Genomic DNA, 26,442 nt, shown 5'->3' with positions numbered 1-26,442 from the left:
TATTTTTTGTCATTAATAAAATCTCACATTCTAATTTTTTTTTTAATTTTTTTTTTTTTTTTTTTACATCTCATAAGAGGCAATAAAATATATGGGTATTTTGTTATAAGCTATTTAGTAAATTTACAACCTCATTTTTCATATTTATTTACATTTTTCCTTTTAAGTCTTCCACTAGTTAGCTTGTTTGGATTAGTTTTGTTAGTAAATACATATATACTACCATCAAGTTAACAATTAGGAGTGAATGCAACAAATCTTGCATAGCTATTTCTATCTATATTATAGAGACTTTACAATATTCAATCTTAGATTTAACAAAAAAATTTATCTTTATTTACTTAATTTTTATCATTTGCTTCAAAAAATCTTACATAACTATTTATATCTTAATTTTTATCTTTCACTTGAGTCTGATGGAGCTCAAGTGGGAGTTTTAGATGGGTGGATTTAATAATTTAGTTTGTCCCTAGATAACAACCTTATATGGTCAATATTAAATATCGGCGACATACTTTGCAACCTTAAATATCGATTACTGGTCACCCTTACATACGACACACTTTACTAATCGCCCCCACGCACCAAATCCTAGTTCCGCCCCTGACCGTCGTAGTTAATTAAAGAATTAAGTAAACCAAAGTAAAATAGAATCTGTTGCGATTGCTGCTTCATGTTCGTTCTCTTCCATTTTTCAAAAGGAAAAATGGCGTTTTGGTAGCCTTTGATGGTTCTTGCATTAGCTTATGCCATTTGTAGATTCATTTTCATGCTCATTCCTCACAATGTTCCCTCCATCGACGTTAATGCCTTAGACGGTATGATTCATACAAGAAGCTTTCCCCCTACTCTCTTTTTGTGTTGGTGAAGATCTGGTGTGATTTTGCCAATAGTAGTGTTGGAGGATGGGAGTCAGATGTAGGAGAACAACTTCATATATGTGAGTTTCTCAACTGCCTTTTTCTTTTTGGCTTTTTATAATTTGTCAGGACTTGTACTTTATTTGAATTTAGTATGATATTAAAAATCACTAACCAGTTTTGTGCAAGATTTCGGGCTTAGCTGTCTCTTACTTTCCGATTAATTCCAAAATAGGACGTTTGTTATTGATATTATCAGTCTGATCAGCCTTAAGAAAGGAAAATGAACTGGTCAAGAAATTAATCTCTTCTCTTTTTTCTTTTTTCTTTTTTTTTCATAGTAGTTCAGAGCAATTCATATTGTTCGTAAAATCTAAAATGGATGTCTAGTTTCGTTTAAGAAAAGCTAAAATAGTAGAATTATGAATTTTATTCACTTTGGTATACAACTTGGTTTCTTACCTTTTATGGCAATTGGTTTGGTGCAGGTTCCACCGAGGGGAAGGACGCAGTAGGCAGACTCGAAAGTTCAGTGCTATGAGCCCACGACAATGAAATACTTGGGATATTTCTCTGCATTGACACCTGCAGAGGTTAGTGATGTTGTGTACTTCTCGGGACTGATATCAGTTGGCTCCGATGTTGTGGTGGGCGAAGGCTGTGATGGGCAATGGAACAAGCTGGGGGAGAAAGAGCTCATGGGGCGACAGAGCTCGGTGGTGCAACAACTTTGTCCGGCTGTGGCGATGACGGACCTGGTTTGGTGCAGTAGTGGTCTGGGTTTCGTGCGGCAGCAGTTTAGTTCTTCACAAGATGAAGTTTGAATTATTTTTAGTTTTCCATCAGTTTTCCACGTTCTCTTCTCAAAAATGACTTTTGTTGATTTAATCAGATGAGATCAAATTTACTGTGTCTAGTATAAAACTTCCTACTTGTCTTATTTTCATTGGGGACTGTTAAACGCCCAACATCAGCCCAACCATTCCAGAGGGGAACTAATTACATAGTTTAATATGATCATTAATTAAGAAACTAGTTAAGAAATTAATAAATTAAGGAAGGGGGCAATTGGCCGGAGATCAAGTACAGCTCAATGTGAAACTCAAGTTCAAGCTCTTATTTGAAGAAATTTTTTTCGAATTGGACTTAAATAATTAAGAAATGTGCTAGATCTATAAAGATATTATATATATATATATATATATATAAATATATATATGGAGAAGTATCTGGGGCTGCCTAACTTGGTGGGCAAATCTCGAAGGAAGGCTTTTCAGACTATTGTGAGTAAAGTATAAAGCAAGATTGGAAATTGGAAAAATAGATTTCTATCTCAAGCTGGAAGGGAAGTTCTGATTAAGGCTATGCTTCAGTCAGTCCCTACATACTGTATGAGTGTGTTTCTCTTGCCCAAAACCTATGTTAGAGGTTGAATTCTTTAATCTCCAATTTCTGGTGGAGTGGTCTGGAAGATAAAAATAAGATGCATTGGAAACCTTGGCATGTTTTATGTACTGGTAAGCAGAAAGGAGGATGTGGGTTCAGAGACCTTTCTGGTTTCAACATGGCTTTATTAGCTAAACAGGCTTGGAGATTCCTCACAGCCCCAAACAACCTTCCTAGTAGAATTTTTAAGGCAAAGTACTTTCTCTCATCTTCAGTGTTGCAAGCAAACTTGGGGTCAAGACCTTCCTATATGTGGAGAAGCATTTGGCAAGCCATAAGGATTCTTAAAGATGGTCTCATCTGGAGGGTGGGGAATGGTAGTCAGATTCACATATGGCAGGACAGATGGATTCCAGGAACCAACTCAGGTATGCTTCAATCTCAAATTCAAACTTTGGGTTCTAATGCTTTAGTAGAGGAACTAATTGATAAATAGAATGCTTGGTGGAATGTCTAATTGATACAGTCTGTTTTTAATGATGTGGAGGCTGTTGCAATTTTACAGATTCCAATTAGTGTGTTGGGGAATACAGATAGATTGGTATGGAGAGGGACTAAGAATGGTTTATTTTCTGTCAGAAGTGCTTATCATCTCTATATGGAAACAACTTGCAATATCTATGGTGAGACCTCTACTCGAGCTGAGTATGACCCTTGTTGGAAAGAATTATGGGATTTACCTGTTGCTAACTCTGTCAAGAATTTCATGTGGAGAGCTATTTCAGACTCACTCCTAACTAAGTTGAATCTTTATAAAAGAAAGGTGATTGAGAACAATTTATGTCCTATCTGTCTATCAGAACCTGAATCCACTGGGCATATTTTATGGGCATATCCTGCTACTATGAATGTTTGGTTGATGGGTGATAAGATCTTGCAGAAAATGGCTGTTACTGATGTTGACTTCGCTCAGATTTTTAAGAAGGTGCTTGGCAAGTTGCAAGGAAGAGATCTTGCTTGTTTTGCTTATGTGGCTCGTTCTTTATGGCATAGAAGGAATTCCTTAATTCATCAAGGGTAGTTTACTTCACCCTCTTTTTTGTTTCAGCATGCTGTCAATGAATGTGATCTATATCAACAAGCTATGGAGGCCACCACTTGTCACCTTGTCTCAGTTTCAAATGTTGCAGTTCGATGGAAAAGACCACTTGAGGGGTTTATAAAAATCAACTGGGATATTGCAGTGCAGAAACAAGCCAATAGAATTGGCATTGGCATTGTGCTTAGAGATTGGGAAGGGTCTATATTACTAAGCTTGATGAAGCCTATGTCTTTCTATTCAAGTGCTGATATGGCTGAAGCTAGGGGTTGTTCGAAGCAGTTAAGTTATGCAAGGATCTTGGCTTGCTTGAGTGCTTATTCGATGGAGATTCTTCAAATGTTGTGTCTGCAATACATAATTAGAGAGACCTTGATTACTGTAAAAATCCTATCATAGCAGACATTATACAATTGCTGGAGGGTACTGATTGGAGGGTAAAACATATCAAGAGGAGTGGCAACCAAGTAGCACAAGAGGGTTGCAAGGGTAGCAATGCTATTAGATGAAGAAAGAATTGATGTTGATTCTATTTGTTCTTCTATTTCTGATCTTGTAATGGCTGATTGCCAACATTATTCATAAATAGATCATGATCACTTCTATTTCAAAAAAAAAAAATAAATATGAAACATTAAATTATAATTGTTTATTTTAAAACAAATTTAACGTATTATATTAAATAAGTCAGTTTAAAATTTAATACGTGAATCTGTTTAATATAACCTTACAGAGCAGGTTAGCCTTATCCAAATTAGCCCATCAACCCTAACGGAATGAGTTATTCTCATGGTCTTGGATGTCGGCTCAAATGATCCAGCGGCCACAACCGAACCCAAATCCAATCTGACCCGTCATGGTCACACACGGGACACGTTAGCGTCACCGTAAGCCTTTTAATGAAATCCCGAAGAAGCCACGAAACGATTCGCAGTGGTAGGGTTTTAAGGGGTTTTTGAGTTTTTCACTCGCAAATCTCAATCTCAATTCCAGGTTCATGTCTAATCTCATTTTTTTTCCACTTTACTAATTTGAAATTTGATTAGGTCTTCTTTACTCTACGTTTGGTTCCTGAGAAAGTCACTGTTAGAATTGATTTTTTTTTTTAAATAATTGTTAGACTATTTTTTTTTTTTTTTTTGGGGGGGGGGGGGGGGGGGGGGGGGGGGGGGGGGGGGGTGGGGGGTGGGAGGGGGTTTTAAAGATCCCTAATTTTTGTAGATTATTTTTATTTTATTCTATCCTTTCTATCGGTTACCAAACATGGGATAAGTTAGTCCATCTTAAGTTATGGATTTGAACTTAATCGTTTGTTATTGTTTGATTGAATCAGAGAATAAAAAACCGCCCTTTGTTTAGTTTCCGAGAATCTTGTTTTGAGAATTATTTATCTCGTTGGTGAAAAAAAGGGGCTTTTAAATTTGAAAATGGAAATATCAGAATTGTTGGATTCAAAGTTTATTCTCCTCAGTGAAAAAAAGAGTGAACATATTTACGTATTTGCTGAGAAATCTGTATTGTTTTGGTTATTGTAAATGGAGGGTGGTGAAAATCATATGCACATAGTATGTTTTTTATGAATATCAAAAGCTAAATCTATTGTGGTTCGCTTATTCTTAGGAGTAATGATTTCATTTTATTTTGGACCCTGGTGATAATCCTTTAAGCTTATAAGGATTTGGTTCGGTCCATTTTCTTATGGTTTTGTATGATTGTGACACTGTAGTTGTAAGAAACATAAAATGCACCAAATATCGATCTGTGATATAATTCATTTGAGTGTCTGAAGCTTCCATACCGTGCAATGCTCAACAGCCTGTATATTCGATTTTGTGGATTTTTATCAGGACTCAAAATGCAATTTAGAAATTGTTTTACTTGTTCTCAATAGCTCTTTTTTATTTGGAGGTATCAGTGCAGCATATTTCTACAACATTTGAATTATACCATGTTTAGCCAGCACTTTTTATCATGCTTTTCATTTGTCACCAAATTAATGATTTGGCTTTGGTGAGTTGTTTTTGCAGCCCCACTAACTTATCATCAATGTGTTTTTACTCGTGTTGTTTTTGTTTCTTATTCATATTCATCTTTACCCCATTACCTTTTCTGCCAAACACAAGGTTTTAAAACACAGCAAGGTGTTCATTCCATGTTTCTCTTCACTTTAAGCTATCTTTCTCATCTGCCCACATAATTAGAGTGATGGGGACTCCTTTTTTTGTTTGTCTTGAGGTTTAGACCACTACAATTTTATTTGGAACATGAAAGTATGCGATAGAAACTTTTTGCTTTACTGGTATTATGAGAAGTACTATGTGCTTTCTACCAATAAAAAAGAAGAAGCACAATGTGCTTTCTTAAGTAAATGACAAGTTACCACACAATGCAGCTAAGCTAGAAAAGTAATCAAGTTTCAAATATAATAACGACAAGAGAAAGTATAAAACTATGATTGCAATAATGTCAAGCATACCTTGTTAAAATGAAACACATTAAACAGAAATGGATAATTGATGGCGTCAGTATTTCTTTTTTAATAATAACGGAATGTAAAAGTAGTTTTTATATATATGTAAGTAACTACGGTGACTAAGTTTGTTTAGCAGAAATAGTGGAAAGAGATTTACCTTCTTGTTTGAACTTCATGAATATAATAGGGTTACCAGAGATTACATATCGTTCACTCATTACAAAACTAACTATAAGTTTATGAAATAATAATGCAAATAAAAATTATTGGAACCCTAGATTTATAGTGACTTGATTTTGCAAACATATAAGACTTGGCTGGACTTGATTCTCCATGTAAGCCACTAGATAATTCTTGGAAATGTACCAAGTTCAAAAAATAATAGAGAACCAGTCTTCCATGGCTGCACTGGAGATGGGTGAGTAAGTTTAGGACTTCTCTGATGGTCTACCACTCCCTTTCATTTGTGCTCAAGTTTTGTTTTTTGTTTTATTTTGTATTTTTGACTTTGAATGGTGGACTGATTCAAGTAATTCTCTGGGATTGCAATTTGCAGGCTTGAAGAGTAATCCAGAAGTGCTTTTAGTTTTTGCTTGCAAATGGATAAGCTTTCAGGGTATACGAGTCTTGGACCTAAAACAAAGAATCTTGTAGTTGCCGGAGGCTTGACGGCATTTGTCTTTGGTGTTTACTTCTATACCATGAGAGCTGTTGGAGGTACAGATGAACTACAGATGGCTATAGATAAGTTTGAAGGGCAGAAAAGCAAGAAAGAGGCTGAGGGTTGAGGCAAGCATGTCACCAAAGGTTTAATCTTGTAACAAGTTTTATAATAAAGTAATCAAGGACACGGCTGAATGTATTTTGTGAAACAGATCATATGAGTCTGTTGTTTTGTTCCTTCAAACATGCGATCAGAGATTTAAACCAAACTGTTTCATGTATCATATAAACCAAATGTCAAATCCCTGCTTGTGTGGAAGTTCATTTATAGCATATTGAAGAGCTGCCAGTCGCAATTGGCAGTATAATAAAACATTTGATTTATCAATGTGGAATTTTTCATCAGATTATATCAGGCGCTGAAATCCAAGAACTACCCAGTTTGCAGACGTTAAGAATCGCTGATTGCTTCACACTTGAAAAATCTTCAAAAACAAATGCGGCAGATAACAGTTGAGTTGCTCATCTTCAGTCATTCCGTCAATGAACATGAACATTTTTTTACAGGCCTCCTTTCAATTACACAACTCATGTTGGAAGACCACCGTGGCTTTGAGTCTCATCAGTGAAAATAAATGCTAAATTGCTCTTTTTATAATTGACTGAATCTTATTAGTCTTGCTTGCAATGTCAACCCAAGTTGACTTTGTTAAAATCGTGCCAATTTGAGCTCCTACAAACTTGTCCTGCATCACCAGAAACAAATGAGCCAATATAACTCACGGCGCCAGCCATACAATAATGTCTGAGCTCACAAGCCAATTTTCAAAAATTCCCATCATTCCAAAAGTCATCACTCGGAGGTCAGAATACATGCACATCTGAAGAATTTGAAGCCATCAATATTAAATCTGTGATGAGCCAAATATATATTATCCACTCTTACATCAATATGATGATTCCGTTTGTCGCCAAAAATGGCATCTAGCATGATACTTCAACTTCCTGCTATTACATAAAACCAATTGATATAGAACTATAATCAAATGAAATTAGTTACTGATTAGGCCGGTGCAAAAAACAGAGTTCAATGTCCTCCCAACAATCTTCATCGGTTACCGATGGTTTATACATGATTAAAAAATAAGGTGGTTGTTTTCCCTAATCACTAATGAAAAAGGAGGCCTTCAACTTTCCAGCAATATGCGGCAGCATCTTGATGCTGTCCTGGGTTGACTGATCAACACAGGACTCCAATTCATGCAGGCCACCGGGTTTCTTTTGGAGCTTAGCTGCCTCAAACTTGTCTTGGCAGACCATCAGCGATCTATTCAACCTTTCCTGCAATCAAAGTACCAAAGTTTCAACATTCTATTTTAGCATGGAGTAATTCAGCAACAACCAGAAAATTTATGCCTGTAAACCAAGATATGGATATTGACTTCTACCAGCAATCAGGCAAGCATATACACACAAATACGTGTATACTGTATATATGAAGAGACATCACGTTCTTTCACCACCACCCCTTTGATGCAATTATTGGAAAATTCATGAAAAATTACCTTTTTGGACCCAAAAAAAACTGTTCAAATTGCTCTCTGAAAGGTAATCAATCATTTCCCCCTTCAGTTTAAAGTAATTATCACACCTTGCCAGAAACATATCCTATAAACAGCTTCTTTCTATCCAGTATTTGTTTATATATCTTTTTTCCTTGGAGAATAAATTTTCCCAGGGAAAAAATAGTCTGAAATAAATGGAGTCACATTGAGAGAAACTGAACAGCCTTAACGAATGACAAAAAGAAAAGGAAAACAATTTACTTGAAATTTGGCCATCTCGTTCTCGACCATCTGTTGGGATCTAACAACCGGAACACTGCAGTTTTCTACACAAGCACTTATTTCATCATGGTTTCTTTTCCTATCAAAGCACTCATACGCACATTTGAAGTACGCTTGCTGCAGACAATCATCATTCAAAAACTCATTGTAAGCAAAGAAGAGGAGAAACAGATTGATAAAATATGAAGAATGGCTTAAAGACATAACTAATGCTCCAGATTGTTGCTAAGAAAGCGTAAGTAAGGAAAAATTTAAAACTTTTACGCTCCATGATCCTTTGAAAGTAATCGAACGCCGATTATATGGATTTGTTCAATTGAGATACTCAGAAATTGGGATGCGACATACACATATCACTCGATAAAAAACGTGGATAAAGCTGAAAAACAAAATTATTGAAAAAAACAATCTATGTTTATTCACGTGGAATGATAGGGCAATGGATCAAGTAATCTAAGCCAAACAGTTCATACACTTTGAAAAGGGTTCTGCTTTCTCAAGTTCAGAAGGCCAAAAATTGCAAGATTTGAGATTCTAGTTAATCTTCTTTCCCTACTTTCCATCAGCAACAATAAAGGAGCTAAAACATACCCATATTAGAATAACAATCTAACGACCTAGAAATGTCCAAGGGTACATACATAGGTACATAATTTATGTCTAGCTATGCATCTAGAGATAAGGGTATGTGGGCAGTAGAACCTGAAGGGTGAAATTGACATGGTCTTGGATCGGAGAAAGATGTTCTTTAGCGGCTAAATTGACTTGGTGTAGTTTTTGTTGAACACTCTCCGTAACGATTCGCTCTTCAGCTGCTGCTAAGTAATCCATCTCTGCTCTTTTCTATGAGGGTTTCAGGGCTTTGCTGGCAATTGCAATCAAATTCTCCTCCTCTACGGCGGGCTCGATGCTTGCAAAAGCCGAGGGGCTATTAGGGTTTAGGGTTTTTGTTTCTGCCCGTCTGGAGGATTGGATCTCGCAGGGTACTGCTGCAACGGATCCAACCCATACCCGTTTAACGTGATCTTCTGTCAAAGCCCATTTACAACTTTGATCACGGTGCTATTATGCTTGCTGTTAAAATCCTTGAATTTTTTTTAATTTTTTTTAATTTTAATCTATCAAACTATACTTACAATTTCACCATAATATATTAAAAAAATAATGCTAGGTACAAATTCTAGTATTTGTAACTTGTATATATCATTTTTTATATTAAAAATAAATAATGATAGAGTTACTACTCTATTACTATCCATCTACTACTCTTTTTGTATTTGATTTTTTTTAATTTTTTAATTTTACTTAATGATTAAGGAATTTAATATTAGTAAAGTTTTATATATTTTTAATTTTTTCTTAATTATTAAGAATGTTAAAAAAAATAGCTAAAAGAAAATGATAAAAAAAATAAAAAAAATTTGAATAAACTTAAGTAATAGATGTGTAGTAATAAGCTTATCACTACCGATTAAAAATATAAGTTTCTCTTAGTTTTAATATTGCGAGTTTTTCTATAAGCAAGTGCGTGTCATCCATATTAATTAAGTTCATAGCTTTTGTATTTCTACAAAGAGACCATACTTTTTTAAAATTTAGAATCTACATCTTACTCACTCATTTATAATTATAATAAAAAAATATATAAATCTATTATAGACGTGTTTCATATTGTCACGCACATAATCACATGCAATCAAAGGTAGAAGAAGTTTGGGAGTGCATAGAAATGCCTTCGATACTTATTAAGTCATAAAACATTACAAGAATTTCTTAGAAAGTAGAAGATGATGTTATTATCTTGGACAGGTATAAATAGAACCCAAGGCGCCCTTATTAATTTCTTTCAATTTATATCCTTATGTAATTTAACTTGTTAAATAAACGAAATTATAAGGTTTTTGGATGAAATTATGTAAAACATCCTCGCTCAAATAGTAGAAAACTTGAAAAAAAGTCAAGAACGAGGAGCCCCCATCCATATAATGCTGCAATGAGAGACACGGACAAATAAGGACTCAAAAGGGAGAGCGACTATGGAAACAAACTCCAAGTCTGCTTCTGAGGTCTCGCCCTTGTGTAAAGATGTTCCCAAAGTCCTCTCCTCTTTCGTCGACACCTTTGTTGACTTCTCCGTCAGCGGCGGCCTCTTCTTACCCCAAGACTCTCCTCCTAATCCCTCGAGTTGCCAAAACCCTCCTGCCGATTCACTATTCTCGCCCTCGCCCCCGCCCCCGCCCCCGCCTCTGCGAACCCTCTACCCTAACCCGCCGGACCGTCTGGTCGCAATCGGGGATCTTCATGGAGATCTCGAGAAGTCGAAGGAGGCTTTCAGGCTTGCCAATCTGATCGACCGCTCTGACAGATGGATAGGCGGCTCCTCCACCGTTGTCCAGATCGGCGACGTACTCGACCGCGGCGGCGACGAGCTCAAGATCCTGTATTTCCTCGAGAAATTGAAGCGGCAAGCTGCGAGGAGTGGTGGGACCCTGATCACGATGAATGGCAACCACGAGATCATGAATGTGGAGGGCGATTTTCGGTTCGTGACGAAATCGGGTTTGGACGAGTTTAGGGTTTGGGCGGATTGGTACCGTTTTGGGCAAGCAATGAAAGGTCTTTGCAAGGGTTTGGAAAAGCCAGAGGACCCGTTTGACGGGGTTCCATTGTTTCGCAAAACCAATGATAAGGATCTCGTACAAGGTCTCAGAGCGAGAGTAGCTGCGTTACGGCCCCATGGGCCGATATCGAGCCGGTTTTTGTCTCAGAATGTGACTGTCTTGGTTGTGGGTGACTCGGTTTTTGTTCATGGCGGGCTTTTGCCGGTACATGTTTCCTATGGGTTGGAGAAGATTAATGAGGAGGTCAGGGATTGGATTAAGGGGTTGGGGGGGCAGTTTGCTCCAGCTTATTGTAGGACGAGTAATGCGGTAGTGTGGCTGAGGAGCTTTTCGCACGAGCTAGCAAAGAATTGCGATTGTTCGACTCTTGAACGTGTTCTCGCCACCATTCCCGGGACGAAGAGAATGATAATGGGACATACGATCCAGAAGGTTGGGATCAATGGGGTTTGCAATAACCAGGCAATACGGATTGATGTGGGTATGTCGAAGGGGTGCATTAACGGGTTGCCAGAGGTTTTGGAGATCACTGGCAATTCAGAGTTGCGGATTTTGACATCTAATCCTCGCCATGACAACAATTATAGAGCTTCTTTGCATAAAGAGAGCAAGGCCGGGCTCGGGCTGTTGATCCCAGAACACGGACCGAAACAAGTGGAAGTGAAGGCTTAAGAGTCTGAACATCTGAAATTTATGCATGGTATTAATGTGGAGTCTCTTTGGATACATATCATTCGAACTTCTTAAATGTAATCAATTCTTGTAGTCAATTATTGGAGAAAATTAGGTCAAGCAAAAGAATAGCATTCTGGGCATTCTAAAAGTTGAATTTATATTCACTTTCAAAGATTGCTCAGCATTGACACTACGTGATAATATGAATCCCGTTAAAGTTGCTAATTTCAATAAATTGTATTAGTTACACGATCTCAGTTTGCCGTTCTAAGTTATGAATTTAAGGCAATGTTGAATGATCTTAGTAGGATATGCTTGTTTACCTCAACCTTGTGCCAACAGTATATAAGCTAGGCTACCTGTAGGCCTGTCAATGGGTCCTTGCTTCTTATATCAGATATCTTGCTTTCGTTTCTCTCTGTTTGGGGGGTGTTTGTTACACGAGTCTGGTCTTAGCATTCTACAATATCGATGTTCATACTTTCTGTTCATTAAATTTCAGACTGTCAGGCCTTCCTCATGACCGTAATCCATGCATGACTCTGTATTGAACTCTCGTCAAGGGTTCTCAGTTTGAGCTCGTACGACTGTTATTGATATATGAAAGACTGGCGAATCAATGTTTTTAACGAGGATTCAAGCTTAGAAGATGACAAATGGAAGTAGAAGATTTGAAACCTGTAAAAAAGGGTGAGAATGGTTTAGGTTACAGAACCTGAAGTTTTATCTGAGCGAAAAGGAGGAAGGGTATCTTGGTTGTACACAATAACAACTTTGGTAGGGAACGTAGTTGAATCGGAGTGGCTCTATTGTGAAAAAAATGTTTTGTGTGAATTCTTCAACTTTGATGGAAATGGGAAATATGAGCAGAGATTGAATTTTATGGAAATCAGTGAATGCAAAAAGAGATGCTCAAAAGACGAAGGAAATCTTTTAAGTCAGAGGACTTTGGTTTGGGTTATATAGGTTGGGGAAAATGTGGGAGAAACCCTCTTGCCTGGCATTGATCGATCCCATATTGCAAGCTCCAGAAATGGTCCTAAGTTGTTGTGTTCCTGGTGCCATGTGGGTGAATTTTCCCCGTAATAGCTGAAAGTCTCGTCGGCAACAACACCACCGCACCACCCTCTCCTCTCTCTCTCTCTCTCTCTCTCTCTCTCTTTGATCTCGCATTTCTCTTCCTCTCGACCAGGTATTTCGTCTTCCCCATTTCTTGAATCCTTCGCAATAATAACGTTATTTCTCATTCTGATAAAAATCTTAAATTCTCCAGCAAAACCCCTATGAAACACGCGATCTTTAATTCCAAACCTAAAACCCTAATCCCCAACCTTGTTTCCATCTGCGTATTAAAAAAACAAAAGCATCAGAAAACGCTTAAAACATATTACTATTTTTTAATAGCCCAGAACACAAAGGTAATAGGAAGTGTATTAAAAAGAAAGCCCCATCTTGTTTGTTACAAACCTCATTTGACATCACTCTTAAGGCATTTCTCTCTTGAGCTTCATATAATTTTAGACCACAGGGATCATAATATTTTACTAACAATCATATTGCTTGAGAGGTTTAGGTTGCATTTGGATGTTGAAGTGAGTTGAGTTGAGATGATAAAATATTATTAGAATATTATTTTTTAATATTATTATTATTCTGAGATTTGAAAAAGTTAAATTGTTTATTATATTTTGTATTGAAATTTGAAAAAATTATAATGATGAGTTGAGATGAGTTGAGGTGAGTTGAGTAATCAAACGAAGCCCTATCCTTGTAATATTGTTTCTTAAGTTAAGTAATGGTCGTGATACATCTGAAAATGTGTGATTCAACAGACATTTTGAAATGTACTTTTTTCTTTTAAAAAAGAAGTTAAGATTTTAGGCATTGAGGAGGTTGAATTTTCACCAATAATTTCATCAGGAAGAGAGGATAATTCTATTTTTCTTTTTTAATATTATTTTGGCCATTTTACATGACTTTTGTGTAATAGCATAGGCCAATATAATGTCGTAGTTGAAGGATGTTTCCTTTTTGCATGATATGGTTTGTGTGGAAGGAACTAAATGCGAGGATGGTTCTCCACAACACTATTAGTTATACGAGCTACTAAGTGAATTTTAATAGGAGGTGTTCTCTGCTTTATCTTAGACAGTCTTTTGCATGCTAGTGATCTTAAATTAAATAGCCTTCATCTTGGAGTCACTTTGCTACTTGAATACTGAATGGAAATAGCATATCATTGTGGAAAATCGTTCTTGGACCTGCTTTATCTTAGATAGTCTTTTGCATGCTAGGTCTGCCTCTGTGCATCTTACTTGAGTCTTAGACCCTTTGAAGTTTTGTTTGTGATATTCCGATTGTTATCAATCATATAAGCACATGAAATGTGTTGTACTTTATTTTCTTGTAGGACTATCATACTTTTTTCTCTTAATAAGTTGTAACACCCCCTTCCCGTAGGTTAGGAGTGTCACGTATTTTTCATAAAATAAATTCAGTAAGAGATCTCATATTTCATAAATGAATTTAGAAATTTATTTTGTAGAAAAAAGTCTAATAAAATGTCTTCCAAAAATATTAAATGAATAAACTAAATAAATTTATGTCATATAAGCAAATTTTATTTTAGAAAGTCTGAAACTAAAATTAACTGCTCCTTCTTATCCTGGCCTGCCTGCTCGTATTCATCGTCCTCACCTGAGTGGTTAAAAAAAAACTAAAATAAGTCGAAAACTCAGCAAGAAATCCATCAAAACATAAACATAATAAACATAAGGTTTTCATAAAAGTTTTCATGCTAAGAGTTTAAATTCATGATTGTTTATACTAATGCTTATGCTATGCATGACTGATTTATCTGACTGACCAACACATTTAACCCTGTGTGCGAGGTTGTGCACCGGCCCCACGTCCCGATGCAGCAAGGGGAGTCGCTGATAGTATTTTGGCATACTATGGTGGATCACGCTTGAGTCTGTGGCTTGTACATCTACCCTGATCTGAATTGCATTGGTACCATGCATCTGAATGGCCATATAATTAACTGATCTTATCTTATCTTGCACTTGAACTTAAGATAGTTTATGTGTCTTATACACATGAGATGCATGACATATTACATACATAATCATAGTTTATGAATTTGAATATGATGCGGAATGACATAATCGTATACTATGCTGGATGACATGTTGGCATATGATATGAGTGGTGCATAAATAATAGCTGGAAATGAACTGGCTTGAATAATACTTATATATAAGCCGAACTGTGATAATCCTAATTTGTGATCAAATTACTTACCTCATTGCGCTTCTTCTTGAATATCACTTCGTAACTCGACATCGAGAAGAAAATGAGCACGTGACTGAGCTGGGTGAGACGACAATAGCTCTGGGTGGATGGGGAAAAATTGGCGACGCGACCGGGTCTCTGGGCAGGGTGGTGCAACGCCGTGATAGAGAGAGAGTGAGAGAGAGAGAGAGAGAGAGAGAGGATTGCCTAGCCAAGAATAATAGAGGGAGATCACCGTGAGGCAGTCGAGGCTGAGGTGGTGTGCGGCGTACCTGGGGTGACGGAAAGTCTTCACCAGCGGTTTCTGTGATTCCCGAGAGGTGCTCCGATGTCCTTAAGGTGGCTAGCAAAACCACTTGGACTGGCTGCGTCAAGGTGCTCGTCTACGAGTGCAAGAGGCCGCAGTGTGGTTGAGCTGGTTTTTTGGGCAATGGCAGTCCATGAGCTGGCACCGGCGTGATCTCAAAGTGGTGGTGGAACAACCTGGACTGGTTGGGAGATGGTGCTCGTATGTGGGTACTGCGAGAGGCCGCAGCGTGGTGCACGTGTGACAGTGCTTGAAGGTCTTCACGGTCATGCATGTTTGGGCAGTGGAGTTGCCGCAGTGGTTCTGTCGTCGAGTGGCAGCCCTTTATGGCTTTTGCTGACCGTGCTCTGATTGATGGGTGCAAAACAGGGTTGCATTCGTGCATGTTTGTGGCGCACGGAGAGTTTTAGGCTCCCGATGGTTGGCTTCCAATACGTACGTGGTGCAAGTTGCGGTTGACGGTTTCCGCAAGGTGGTTGTAGTTCCTTCGTGGGGCTGGGCAGTAATCTACCTTTCTGTGATGGTGGCGTCGGCGTGGAGTTGCTGCAAGGGGAGGAGTTGCGCTGGTGCTATGGTGGATTTGCCGTGATCCTTGCTACGTAGCTTGCTTGGTGCACGACAGTTTCCGAATCATGAAGGTGGCAGAATGTTTGTGCTTGAGAGAAATATAGGAGATAATTTCTACGTGCAGTCGTGCATTATACATGTATAAATAAGTGATGGGAAAAAATCCTAGGGAAAAAAGAGAAAGATGCGTGCATGCAGTGGAAACGGAAGTGTATCGTGTGGAACGTTGAGTCTGATACAAGATCTCACGGTTTGGACTTTTTGACCCAATAAAATAAATAAAATAAAAAAATAATTTAGGCCCAATAAAAAATATAGAATTATTGGGTCCAATCGTTACATAAGTATACCATTTTCTTTTTCCCAACTGACACCAATTTAGTATTGAGGGAGTTTGAAAAATGTGGTGTGATTTTTAAACATATTCCTAGTCCAAGAGATGCTAACTGGATGCACATGATTTAATGTGCAAGTAAACCAAATTGAATGTGCATGCAAGTTTCTATTCTTCTTTTTTACACCATGATTTAATGTGCAGGTAAGTTTGATTACATTGCTGAAGTTGTGCATCTGACATTGCTGAATCTCTTTGACAACTGTTGAAAAGTCATTGCTTAACCATACATCCAGATTTGTTTATTTAGATAAGATCATCTTATATAGTTGTTTACCATGTTAGTTTGTATCCTATTTGACCCCAACTATTTCGTTCGTTATAATTATAATACGATGAAGGATGGTCGCACCATTTGATGAGAATCCTTTCTTCATCACTCTCTTACAAAGTGGTGGACATGGAGAAGACAGCACCCCCACTCGATAGTATAGATGATAATGTTCTGGTCTAAGCTTCACATTGTGTAGGTGAAAGAATGCCACCCTCTAAAAAAATCATTTCGAGGTGTGTCTTTCACCGTAGAGGAGGACAGTCTCCTTGTTTCAATTTAGCTAAACATTAGCATTAATGCTATATGCGGGACTGACCAAAAATCCACTCAAATGTGAGAGAGAATAGGTGAATATTCTAATGAGTATAAAAAATCAAACAGTCCTGAACGTTCTGTAGTATCATTGACTAATCAATGGCAATGTATCCAAAAATGCACAAATAAATTTTGTGCTGCTGTTGCCCAACTAGAGTCAATACATTCCAGTGGTGTCATGGAGCAGGACAAGGTAATAATTTAGTTTCTCCTTTATGTTGTTTTAGTGCTTGAGCTCATTTTTACTCTAACATTATCACTTAACTCATTTAAGCTTGAGAAGGCCAAAATATTGTATAAAGAGAATGAGAATGAGAAGTACACCATGGAACATTGCTATTATGACACCAACCAAAATGGCAGCAACATATGTCGATGTTTCACACGAGGAGGAGAACACCTGGGAAACATCCAACCATTGCTGATTCAACTCTGCTAGCAAATGACACTCTCGATGACAATGTCGAGATCATTGGTGGGAGACCTCTAGGCAAGAAGAGTGAGAAAGAGAGGAAGAGAAAGAAGAAGTCTAGAGAAGGTGAAGATGCTGAGTTTAATAAATCCTTAAGTCGCATGACCGTTGATAGAACCGTGTGCATGGTGGAGAGGAGAGAAGCAGTCACCAAGGCCGAGAGTGATCGAATGTCATTAATTGCACTTAAGAAGAAGAAGAAGAAGATTGATATAGAGATCATAAAATTAGATCTTGCTGGCATGAATGCAATGCAACGAGACTATTTTCAAACTCTTCAGAACGAAGTTTACGGGAAAATAAAGAATAGATCTACATCCACACCTTTTGGAGGGAAGTAACTATTGGTACTCCTACTCTTTTGCTTGTTGTAAATGCACATTAATGTAGTTTGATGGTAGACTTAGTTTTTGATTTTAGTGGCTACCTAGCCACATGTGCTGGAAATACATGTGGATGGGCAGCCATTATGTGACAGATCTGGGATAGTTTGGAGTTTATGTTTGAGATGTGCGTGTTGTACTATTTGGGCTGGAAGCTATGGATGTATTTTGTGTAGCAACTTTTTTTCAAGTGCAGATTTATGTGGATGTTTATTCCAAAGTTTAGTAGTTTTATCTTTGGGCTGAATGTTGACTCTAAAATGCTTTTTTCAAGTGCAGACTTATGCAAGTGCAATTTAGTAGTTTAGTAGACCTTTTTTCAAGTGTAAATTTATGCAAGTGCAGTTTAGTAGACTTTTTTTAAGGGCAAATTTATGCAATGTATGACTCAGTCAATGAATATAAAATGCTTGCTTAGAACTATTCATCCAACAAAGAACAATACAGAGGTAATTAACAATAATAATAAAAAATGATAAAATTACTCATGATTTGTTATATGTTAAAATTAAATAAATTAAAATTTTTAAAAAATTAAATTAATATTATTATATTATTATATAATAAATAAATATATTCAATATGAAGATTTGATATGAATGGAATAGTCAAAACCAAATTCATCTTATATTAGCTAAAACTTGGATTTGGCTTTGGCTATTCCAATGAGAGTGATTAGAGAACTCTCATTGGATTATACAAATGCAAATCCAATGAAGGGTTTGACTAATAGAATTCTAAAATGTGTTACATTGGATTATGCAAATGGAAAAAATGGATGACTTTTAGTTACAGTAAATTAGTTCTTTGGGTCATATTTGATAGTCATTGTAGCATGACTAAGGGGAATAAACAATATTTTCTTTCTTGCAAGCTCTCTCTTCTCTCGGTTTTGGCTTCTACTGAACTCTCTCTCTTTTTTTTTTTTTCATTTCTTCCCACATGTTCTTCCTCTCCAGTAGCACTTGTATCTCATTGTCCAACCTTTTTTTTTCCCCTGTTGCATTAATAGTAGTAATTGTTAAACCCAAAATTTTCCCTATAACATTAAGAGCATTAATTGTTGTATACTAAACGATTGTATTAATTTTTCAATTAATGTTTGTATCATGAATGGTTGTATACTCCAAATCTCATATTGTATAATATTAATATTTCTATGTAGCTCTTAATTTAGAACAAAAAATTAATAGAACAAAAGAAAATTGAAAAAAAAATATTATTAAATTTATAATATTTTATTATTATTTTGACTAATAGATAGATAATCCAATGTGAGAATAAGTTTTAAATGAAATAATTGAATGCAAAATTATGTCATATTATATAAATTTTATATTTGTATTTACATAATTCAATGCTAATCTTTAGACGAGAAAAAGTCGAAATTTCGGTAAAAGAAAATCCATTTTTATTTGAATTACAGGCCCATAAAATCAAGCCCATTTAAATAGCAATTGTGTGAGGCCCAATGAGAGTCGACATTCCACACTGGCTCACTTTCTTTCGTCCGTAAGGCAAATGGGCAGGTATGTCATTTCATGTTAGAACAGCAATTAGGGTTAGGGTTTTAGTTCTGACGCCTATAAATGCACTCTGAACCATTCATTTCGACGATCAACCAGTTTCTCTACTAGTCTCTTTTCTTCCTCCTTTTCTTCCTCATTGTTTACAACTTGTTCCCTTTTTCGTTAGTATTCTGTATTTTTTGTGAAGAAGCCAATTCGCAGAGCAAGAGCGTCTATAAAAGATGGCGCAAATTGCATTGAAGGTTGGCGATAGAAAATAAAATCTGAGCGATTCTCCGTGCCTATCAAATCTCTTTCGTTTTGATTATGGCCTCGAACAAGTCGCTACATTCAATTCTTCTCCTCTCTCTCTCTTTCTCTCTGAAATTCCGATCTTATTTTCTATGCACTTTTTTCTGTCTTTTGGTTGTGTTTTTAATGGGAGAAGGACATGCACATGATTTTGGAAATGAAAAGAAAAAAGTATTGTTCGTGGAATTCCCCTGAAGGCTGTGTAAAACTTCATCCCCAGAGCAGCCATTGTTACACCGAAGCAATTTGGAATCTCTCTGCAAACATAAATGGTTCGATCCTAACATGATTCTCACTTTCGGAAAACACCAAACCTGCAGAGGTTTATATACCCAGTTATAAATTTCTAGTTGATGCTAGTGAAATGTGTACACTTTTAATACCATAATCAAACAGAATCAACTGGGCAAAGAAAGATCAGCGGAGTCAAGCAGGCTGATTTCCTCCGCTGCCCAAACACATTGCAGAATTCATCAGGATCAGTTAATCCTGCTTCATGCACATATGATCCTAACATCTAAAAAAGAGTAGTGATAAATACACAACACTTTATATAATACTTTTTACAATACATGTTATAAATTAACACTTTATATAATACTTTTTACAATACATGTTATAAATTAAGGATATTTTTATAAAATGATGTTAATTTTATAAAGTATTTTATAAAAATATTTTTCATTTTAAAATATTAAAATATTGTGTTAATCATTTTTCTTTAAGAGTAAAATGAAGTGACTAGAGTCAGAGGACTCCAATTGTCCCACAACAAATCCTACAACACCTGAAAGCCACACTCCCTACGCCTACGCCTTATAACGTAACTCCTAAAGCAAGCATGAGAATGGTAATTAACCAGAAACTTCTTTCAATATCTGTTTATGAACCAAACCTAATGAATTCTATTTTCGAATGGAACGCATTTAATTTTCAAATCAAACAATATAATATATATATATATATGTATATTTTCTCATCATCCTCTTATAATCTATGATATGGTATTAAATAATTAGAGGCTATTTTTTATGTTTTACTCATGAAACTATCATTTAATGACACTTGATGATGAGAGGATGAAAAGAAAAAAGATTATGAGTAGAATTTTTCATATATATATATATAATTGATGAAGTGAAACTAGAACATTGGCTTTTCATGAACTGGGTTAAAATAGTTGCCTTTTAAATGGTACTTAAACTTAAAATTGATTGGTTTATTACACTTAAAATTGATTGGTTTATCACTTGTTTCTTATACCTATACGAGTCTTCTCAAATGAGACATGCCACCAGACCTCTTCTCTTGCTTAATTGGAAATTTTTGTCTACTCTGCTGTTTGTCGTGTGGATAGACCTTGATCCAACCCCTAAAGCACACTTGGCTCTAAGAAATCAGAGAAAGGAAAAAAAACAAAAGATGCTTCTTGATCCTGGACAATCAAAAAGCCTAGTAGATTATGATTTTACTGGAGCTTATTGAATGAAACTTGCACTCCACAGGTCACCTGAGCCTGGGGCATTTTTTGCATCAGCCAACAGCTGTGAGTAACAAAGGGAACAGAGGCGGAGGGTGGAGAGATGGAGGTGCCCATCATCTTCTAGAATAAACTAGCAGTCCTCAGATGATACGAAGTTTGGTTGTTAGGTGAACCGATTGCATCTTCCCCATCTCATTTAAGGTCAATTTCTGCTCTGCTGTATGTACGTCCTTGTTGATTTTAAGGACGATCAACAAGGACGTAGATACAGCTTGCAGCAATTTAGGAAGATTGATAAGGCGATCCTAGCAAACACTGTAGACATAGGCCGATATCATATGATATGATGATATGTTTTAGGTTTATTTTAAGAATTTTTCTGCTTGTAAGTCATGATTGTGATGCATCTTCCACGTTATTGATGTGTTAAAACTTAAGATCCGCCCTTTACGCAGACTTGCAAATATATATATATATATATATATATATATATTTTTTTTTTTTTAAATGTTAATTATCCATAGCTTGTTTAGTTTACCAAACACACCGCAATTGGAAATGATGGGCATGTATAAATCAGTCCCCTGCACTGATCATGTACTCAAAGCCATGCAACTCAAAACTACAACCTAACCAACAATTTTACATCGCCACTAGGCTTCTGAGACACACTCAACCAAAGCTATTCAGCCACTTTCCATCATTCCATGGCCTTAAGAGGGATTGACATGGCTCTAGCCGTGGTCCTAGTTAGCATTCTATCTGCAAGAGCTGCTGCTCAATCAGGTTGTAACAGTGTGCTCGTTGGCTTGGCTCCATGCCTCAAATATATCACAGGAAGCTCCTCAACCCCATCTTCTTCCTGCTGCTCACAACTTGCTAGTGCCGTACAATCCCAGCCACAATGCCTTTGCACGGCGCTTAATGGTGGTGGCGCATCATTGGGTATAACAATCAACCAGACGCTTGCTCTTGCGCTCCCAGGTGCTTGCAATGTGCAAACTCCGCCCGTCAGCCAGTGCAATGGTAAATAAATTTCAAACCCACAATGTTTTCGAATTCATTAAATTGAAACTCCATAAATAGAGCTTGCTGCTTAAGCTTCATTTGGGGCAGCTGCTAATGGACCTGCACCATCCCCTGTCGCTTCCCCACTAAGTTCGCCGGAAGGTGTACCTAATGACTCATCAGATCAAACTCCAAACCCTGCAACTAGCTCATCAGAACCAGGTACCTTTCAATCTGAGATACGCAACAAATGGTTCTAAAAACTAGTGTTTTGGCTGGATTTTTACTTGCTCTGAATACTAACTGCTTCTATCAACGTTCTCCCGAGGTCTGTTTCGAAAATAACATTTAATTGCCCATTGTTGTTTTTTCAAGAAAATTCGTGATCCCAACTCTTGAGCCAATGAAAAGAAGTTTCTGTAAAACGTCAGGATTACATTCATTAATTTTTCTTTCCTTCAGTTCCAGTACCTCACCTTGATTAGCACTAACTATGAAATAAATTATTAATTGCAGAGCCGTTTCAACTATAGCCCTTACATAGAGGCGTCACAACTATGATATTTTTTACTGTGGATTTTCATTTACTTTACATATTCTTCTTCAATTTGAAAGCATCAATCATTGGCTGTTTAAGGTGTGGTATTTCGAGAATATTAGATATTTTAGGCACTAAAGGATCATTTCACCATACCAAAACGGGTAACATCAATACTATATATATCATGTTCGCATGTGAATGGATGCAGGACCTGGATCTAAATCAGTTCCAACAACAGTCACGGGTTCTTCCAATGGTGCTATTGTAATGAATCTCGAGATGCCCCTTCAGCTCGCCCTCCTTTTCCTCTTCATTGCTACGTATAATTAAATTTTCTGCAGCTTCTGAGTTTTCTTTGGGAGTTTTTGGGGGCTGTAACTACTATTTGAGGTTTTGTTTTGTGTCTTGCATCAATGTAATATCTTCTGTAAAATTTTTATTTTTCGCTTACTATAATGTATGACTGTTCTTCTTATCGAAAATAATGTATAAGTGTTCTTCTTATACTTCACATGCAATCCTGCTTAATTCTATATATTTTTCAGAATTGTTATAGCTTATTATATGCATGAATAATTAGCAAACTTTCCAGTTTCCACTAGCTTACTGTTTCATCTCTACTTTAAGACCTGGTTTACCATATGAATTAAGGAGGATTTAGATCCCCTAGAGGACAGATCTTGTGTAAAATAATAATAACCCAACTTGTTATTTTATGTTTGGGGCCAAAGCAATAATGGTGTACCATAAGCAATATGTTCCCATAACTCCTTGAAAAATTATATTTATAAGCCTCACACACTACACACCACTCTTTTTGTTATTTTTTAAATTTTTTTCTCTTACCAAATATATGGCATATGAATGATAAGTAGAAGAATTCAATCATTTTAAGAAGAATAAAACTAAAAAAAAAAATTAAAAATAAAAAAATAAAAGAAAGTATTATGTATGTGGCTGATGAATAGCAAAGCTCTAAGGCGAAATGGCTAACCTGCCCAAAAGACACATATCAGAACCAGGAAAAAGGTTTTAATGCAGCAATAAATATTAACTGATCAAGATACATCATATATTAGAACCAGGAAATGCCAAGGAAGCTTGGAAAAAAAAAAAAAAAGCATCGGACGCCCTGACATATATAGAGGAGAAATGCATCTCTTTTCACATCTTAATTGCTTTTGGGTGAGGGCCAACGAAAACTCGTGCGTCCGAAGTTTACGTTGACATCAATATTTAATAACATTTTATTGGTTGGTGGCGTATGGGAGATTGGTAAAAGAAAAGGGGAAGCAAAAATCAACATCAACAAGAACTGAGAAGGTTGCTTAGAGAATTACACAAACAGATGAATGACAGAAAAATGCTATGTTTAAGAATCAGCCAGAACTCTGATTCAATTCTAGAAATTAGCATATACCCGATTTAAATATCCCATGGCTAGAGCACTTTTATTGGAACAAACCACCAAAACCCCTCAGCCATCAGATGAACTGCCTGGAGGTGATTATCCCTCAACTCTCATAGACATGATACCCCAAAGAATACGGTCAGGTAACTCAGGTGCTTCCTGTAACATTTTGGTTACCAACATGTAGGTACAAAGGCTATGGGGCAAAATACAAGTCACAAAGGTTGTTGGCAGGCTTCCTGGACATATGTCAATGATCACTCTCAAAAGCAATCGTTAGCTAATGGGTTAATCTTCTTTGGGGTCGAAGCTGGGATGTCATTATCAGGGAAGAAAGCACTAGAAAGATTTTAAGTATTACCTCCTCCAACACTCGTTCCTATATGTTTACATCATCTATCCCTTTTATTTTAATTCGAGAACTCTCTGCTTTCTATCTGATCCACTTCCATAAAGTTGAAAATCCAAATATAGGAGGAAAGTTGAAAGAGTCGGAAACATGTTATTCTTTCTTCTTACAAGAAGTTTCTAGGACTCTTCAGCTAAAGGAAGGCCTTTGAAAACCTTAAAAATTAGAAGCTAAGCTCTTTGGAAGTTGGTCACCCACATAGCCGACCTCTAGAATGAAAATTTTCCTTCGTATTGCTTGGCTATTAAAAAAATTAACCAAAGGAAAGTTCCCAAGCCTCCAGGTTTGAACACCTAGAGATCTAAGCTGCTGCCGTAACAAGAATCCGTTATGGAGTAGAAGTTGTTCACCCACATATGACATAACCCTTATTTTTTTCATTTGTCTTTTTCTTCCTAAATTTCCCTACAAAAAGCCATACATCCCTCTTCTTGTTCCACCAAACTGAGAAAATTCAAGTGTCTCAAGATCCTTAGAAATCCACAGGGCCACAGGCATTTGCAGCACAAAATTCGACAACACCCAATGGCACAAGGAAAAATTGAGATGGGTCTGGTCCTAGTCCTAGTGACCATGCTCTGGGCAGGAGTTGAGGCTCAGTCGAGTTGTACAAATGTGATAATCAGCATGTCACCATGCCTTAACTACATCACCGGCAACTCCTCCACCCCATCGTCAGGATGCTGCACACAGCTTGCCAATGTGGTCAGCTCACAACCACAGTGCTTGTGTGAGGTCCTAAATGGTGGTGGCTCATCACTCGGAATCAATGTCAACCGAACCCAGGCTCTAGCCCTACCTGATGCTTGTAATGTTCAGACCCCACCCCTCAGCCGCTGTAATGGTATGGTATCTGGCATATCAAAGTTCTCATTTTGATTTTAGTCTATTAAGTTTGCCAGTCAAAACTTCTCGAGGACCAATGCAATATCCTCTCTGTCAACCTTCATAATTCAACATCATTTTCCCCTCTTAACGTGCACTTCTTGAATATGAACAGCAGATTCACCAGCCAACTCTCCCGCAGGAACACCAGAATCTTCAAATACAGTTCCTTCAGGTACAAACTGCTGCATCATTTGTTCAAGATAACTTATGCAGACCAGAAAGAACTTTGGGCTCAATAAAATCGATCCTTACAAAGAACCTGAAAATATAGTGGCATAGAACCAGTTTTATCTATCTTTTGGTTATAAGAGAATCCTCAAAGTCAAAAGGATTTATTTTTTTACTTTGTTCCATTGTGCGCAGGAGGCGGATCTAAAACCGTGCCATCAACAGGAGACGGTTCATCGGCTGGAAGTTCTATCAAGTTGTCGATTTCCCATCTCTTCTTCCTTCTTTGTGCTGCAGTATTTGCTTCACCCTTCACAACATGCTAATTTTCTCACTTGCTACCGCACGGGATTCCGACCTATTATTGATGATTGATTACAGCATTTTCCATTTACTATTCAGACCCCCTCTAGATTGAGGGTTAGGGAATATTTATTTTTGTTTATTTTTTGTGACCTCCTTCTGGGGTTAATATGGTTTTGTATTTCTGAGGAGGCGTCTAGCTCTCTTCCCTTCTCAATAAAGATGATTGCTGGCTTATGATCTATTGCCTGGGCACTTTAACATAAGACATGAAATCATAAATCTCAATTTGGCGTTTAACCACTAATAAATTCAGCAGTAGGATAGTAAACCTGATCAATATGACTGTTCAACCGTGCCACTACAGTCAGATTCTGAAAGAATGAGATTCATCACGATATCAACGTGGGCAGCAGCTGAGACAAACAAGGTTTAACAGAGGAAGAATTATGCTGATCATGAGTGACTGACTGCATATAAGCTGCAAATGCATCCCTTATTGTTGTTCGATGACAATTCTTTTTACAACAATTTTACAAGAAATTTTACAACAAATTAATAAAATTGTGCCACTTCGTTAGAAATATGATTTTCCTATTTCAAATAAAGTTGTAAAATAGTTGTAATTTTATTATTTTCCAACAACTGCTACATCACAAAGCTGGCATACAAGAGACAAATATATTTTCCCGTTACATCAGAAAACCTAATCATCACTAGCTAAAAAACTCCACGGGCAACTTCTTCAACACTAGTAAATGTAAATCATTTACAACAAGAA

General features: G+C 36.9%; 5 protein-coding genes, 1 long non-coding RNA gene and 1 other non-coding gene across 8 annotated transcripts; 6 read left to right on the top strand and 1 right to left on the bottom strand.

The window, feature by feature from the left end:
• Window positions 1-4,177: 4,177 nt before the first annotated feature.
• On the top strand, window positions 4,178-6,800 carry LOC121236434. Of its 2 annotated transcripts, none has more exons than XM_041132872.1 (2): window positions 4,178-4,281; window positions 6,375-6,800. In XM_041132872.1, the coding sequence occupies exon 2, from the start codon at window positions 6,418-6,420 to the stop codon at window positions 6,604-6,606; it is 189 nt and encodes a 62-aa protein (XP_040988806.1). In that variant the 5' UTR covers window positions 4,178-4,281; window positions 6,375-6,417; the 3' UTR covers window positions 6,607-6,800. The 2 variants fall into 2 exon arrangements, with proteins under 2 accessions (XP_040988806.1, XP_040988799.1); XM_041132865.1 differs by having other exon boundaries at window positions 4,244-4,338.
• A 563-nt stretch (window positions 6,801-7,363) lies between these two features.
• On the bottom strand, window positions 7,364-9,356 carry LOC121236425 (protein FAM136A-like). The gene is made up of 3 exons (XM_041132854.1): window positions 9,031-9,356; window positions 8,308-8,445; window positions 7,364-7,822 (listed from the first exon to the last, which is right to left on the bottom strand). Exons 1-3 carry the CDS (start codon window positions 9,157-9,159, stop codon window positions 7,643-7,645), a joined length of 447 nt encoding a protein of 148 aa, XP_040988788.1. The 5' UTR covers window positions 9,160-9,356; the 3' UTR covers window positions 7,364-7,642.
• Window positions 9,357-10,294: 938 nt separating this feature from the next.
• On the top strand, window positions 10,295-11,873 carry LOC121235742 (shewanella-like protein phosphatase 2). Its single transcript, XM_041132126.1, has one exon. The coding sequence runs from the start codon at window positions 10,365-10,367 to the stop codon at window positions 11,619-11,621; it is 1,257 nt and encodes a 418-aa protein (XP_040988060.1). The 5' UTR covers window positions 10,295-10,364; the 3' UTR covers window positions 11,622-11,873.
• Window positions 11,874-19,230: 7,357 nt separating this feature from the next.
• On the top strand, window positions 19,231-19,924 carry LOC121255492. Its single transcript, XR_005938780.1, has 2 exons — window positions 19,231-19,772; window positions 19,847-19,924. It is a non-coding gene; the product is annotated as an uncharacterized LOC121255492 (long non-coding RNA).
• On the top strand, window positions 19,360-19,490 carry LOC121243420. Its single transcript, XR_005936133.1, has one exon. It is a non-coding gene; the product is annotated as a small nucleolar RNA snoR86 (small nucleolar RNA).
• Window positions 19,925-21,453: 1,529 nt separating the features above from the next.
• On the top strand, window positions 21,454-22,986 carry LOC121255477 (non-specific lipid transfer protein GPI-anchored 5-like). Its single transcript, XM_041155832.1, has 3 exons — window positions 21,454-21,959; window positions 22,050-22,163; window positions 22,691-22,986. The coding sequence occupies exons 1-3, from the start codon at window positions 21,641-21,643 to the stop codon at window positions 22,810-22,812; spliced, it is 555 nt and encodes a 184-aa protein (XP_041011766.1). The 5' UTR covers window positions 21,454-21,640; the 3' UTR covers window positions 22,813-22,986.
• Window positions 22,987-24,358: 1,372 nt separating this feature from the next.
• LOC121255485 (non-specific lipid transfer protein GPI-anchored 5) lies at window positions 24,359-25,905 on the top strand. The gene is made up of 3 exons (XM_041155844.1): window positions 24,359-25,146; window positions 25,303-25,362; window positions 25,554-25,905. Exons 1-3 carry the CDS (start codon window positions 24,828-24,830, stop codon window positions 25,682-25,684), a joined length of 510 nt encoding a protein of 169 aa, XP_041011778.1. The 5' UTR covers window positions 24,359-24,827; the 3' UTR covers window positions 25,685-25,905.
• Window positions 25,906-26,442: the final 537 nt, after the last annotated feature.

Source organism: Juglans microcarpa x Juglans regia, chromosome 1D (genome assembly GCF_004785595.1).
Source record: "Juglans microcarpa x Juglans regia isolate MS1-56 chromosome 1D, Jm3101_v1.0, whole genome shotgun sequence".
Taxonomy (NCBI): Eukaryota; Viridiplantae; Streptophyta; class Magnoliopsida; order Fagales; family Juglandaceae; genus Juglans; species Juglans microcarpa x Juglans regia.
Note: the sequence above shows the minus strand (reverse complement) of the source record. Positions and strands in the feature narration are given on the sequence as shown.

Bases quoted from the DNA above. Each gene is read 5' to 3' on its own strand.
- LOC121236425 (XM_041132854.1), bottom strand. From the start codon at position 9,159: ATGGATTACTTAGCAGCAGCTGAAGAGCGAATCGTTACGGAGAGTGTT. The intron at 8,446-9,030 runs GTTCTACTGCCC...GATTGTCTGCAG, and splicing joins ATGTCAATTTCACCCTTCAG to CAAGCGTACTTCAAATGTGC. The intron at 7,823-8,307 runs GTAAATTGTTTT...CTTTGATTGCAG, and splicing joins ACGAGATGGCCAAATTTCAA to GAAAGGTTGAATAGATCGCT.
- LOC121235742 (XM_041132126.1), top strand. From the start codon at position 10,365: ATGGAAACAAACTCCAAGTCTGCTTCTGAGGTCTCGCCCTTGTGTAAA.
- LOC121255485 (XM_041155844.1), top strand. From the start codon at position 24,828: ATGGCACAAGGAAAAATTGAGATGGGTCTGGTCCTAGTCCTAGTGACC. The intron at 25,147-25,302 runs GTATGGTATCTG...GAATATGAACAG, and splicing joins ACCCCTCAGCCGCTGTAATG to CAGATTCACCAGCCAACTCT. The intron at 25,363-25,553 runs GTACAAACTGCT...CATTGTGCGCAG, and splicing joins TTCAAATACAGTTCCTTCAG to GAGGCGGATCTAAAACCGTG.
- LOC121255477 (XM_041155832.1), top strand. From the start codon at position 21,641: ATGGCCTTAAGAGGGATTGACATGGCTCTAGCCGTGGTCCTAGTTAGC. The intron at 21,960-22,049 runs GTAAATAAATTT...CATTTGGGGCAG, and splicing joins GCCCGTCAGCCAGTGCAATG to CTGCTAATGGACCTGCACCA. The intron at 22,164-22,690 runs GTACCTTTCAAT...GAATGGATGCAG, and splicing joins AACTAGCTCATCAGAACCAG to GACCTGGATCTAAATCAGTT.
- LOC121236434 (XM_041132872.1), top strand. From the start codon at position 6,418: ATGGATAAGCTTTCAGGGTATACGAGTCTTGGACCTAAAACAAAGAAT.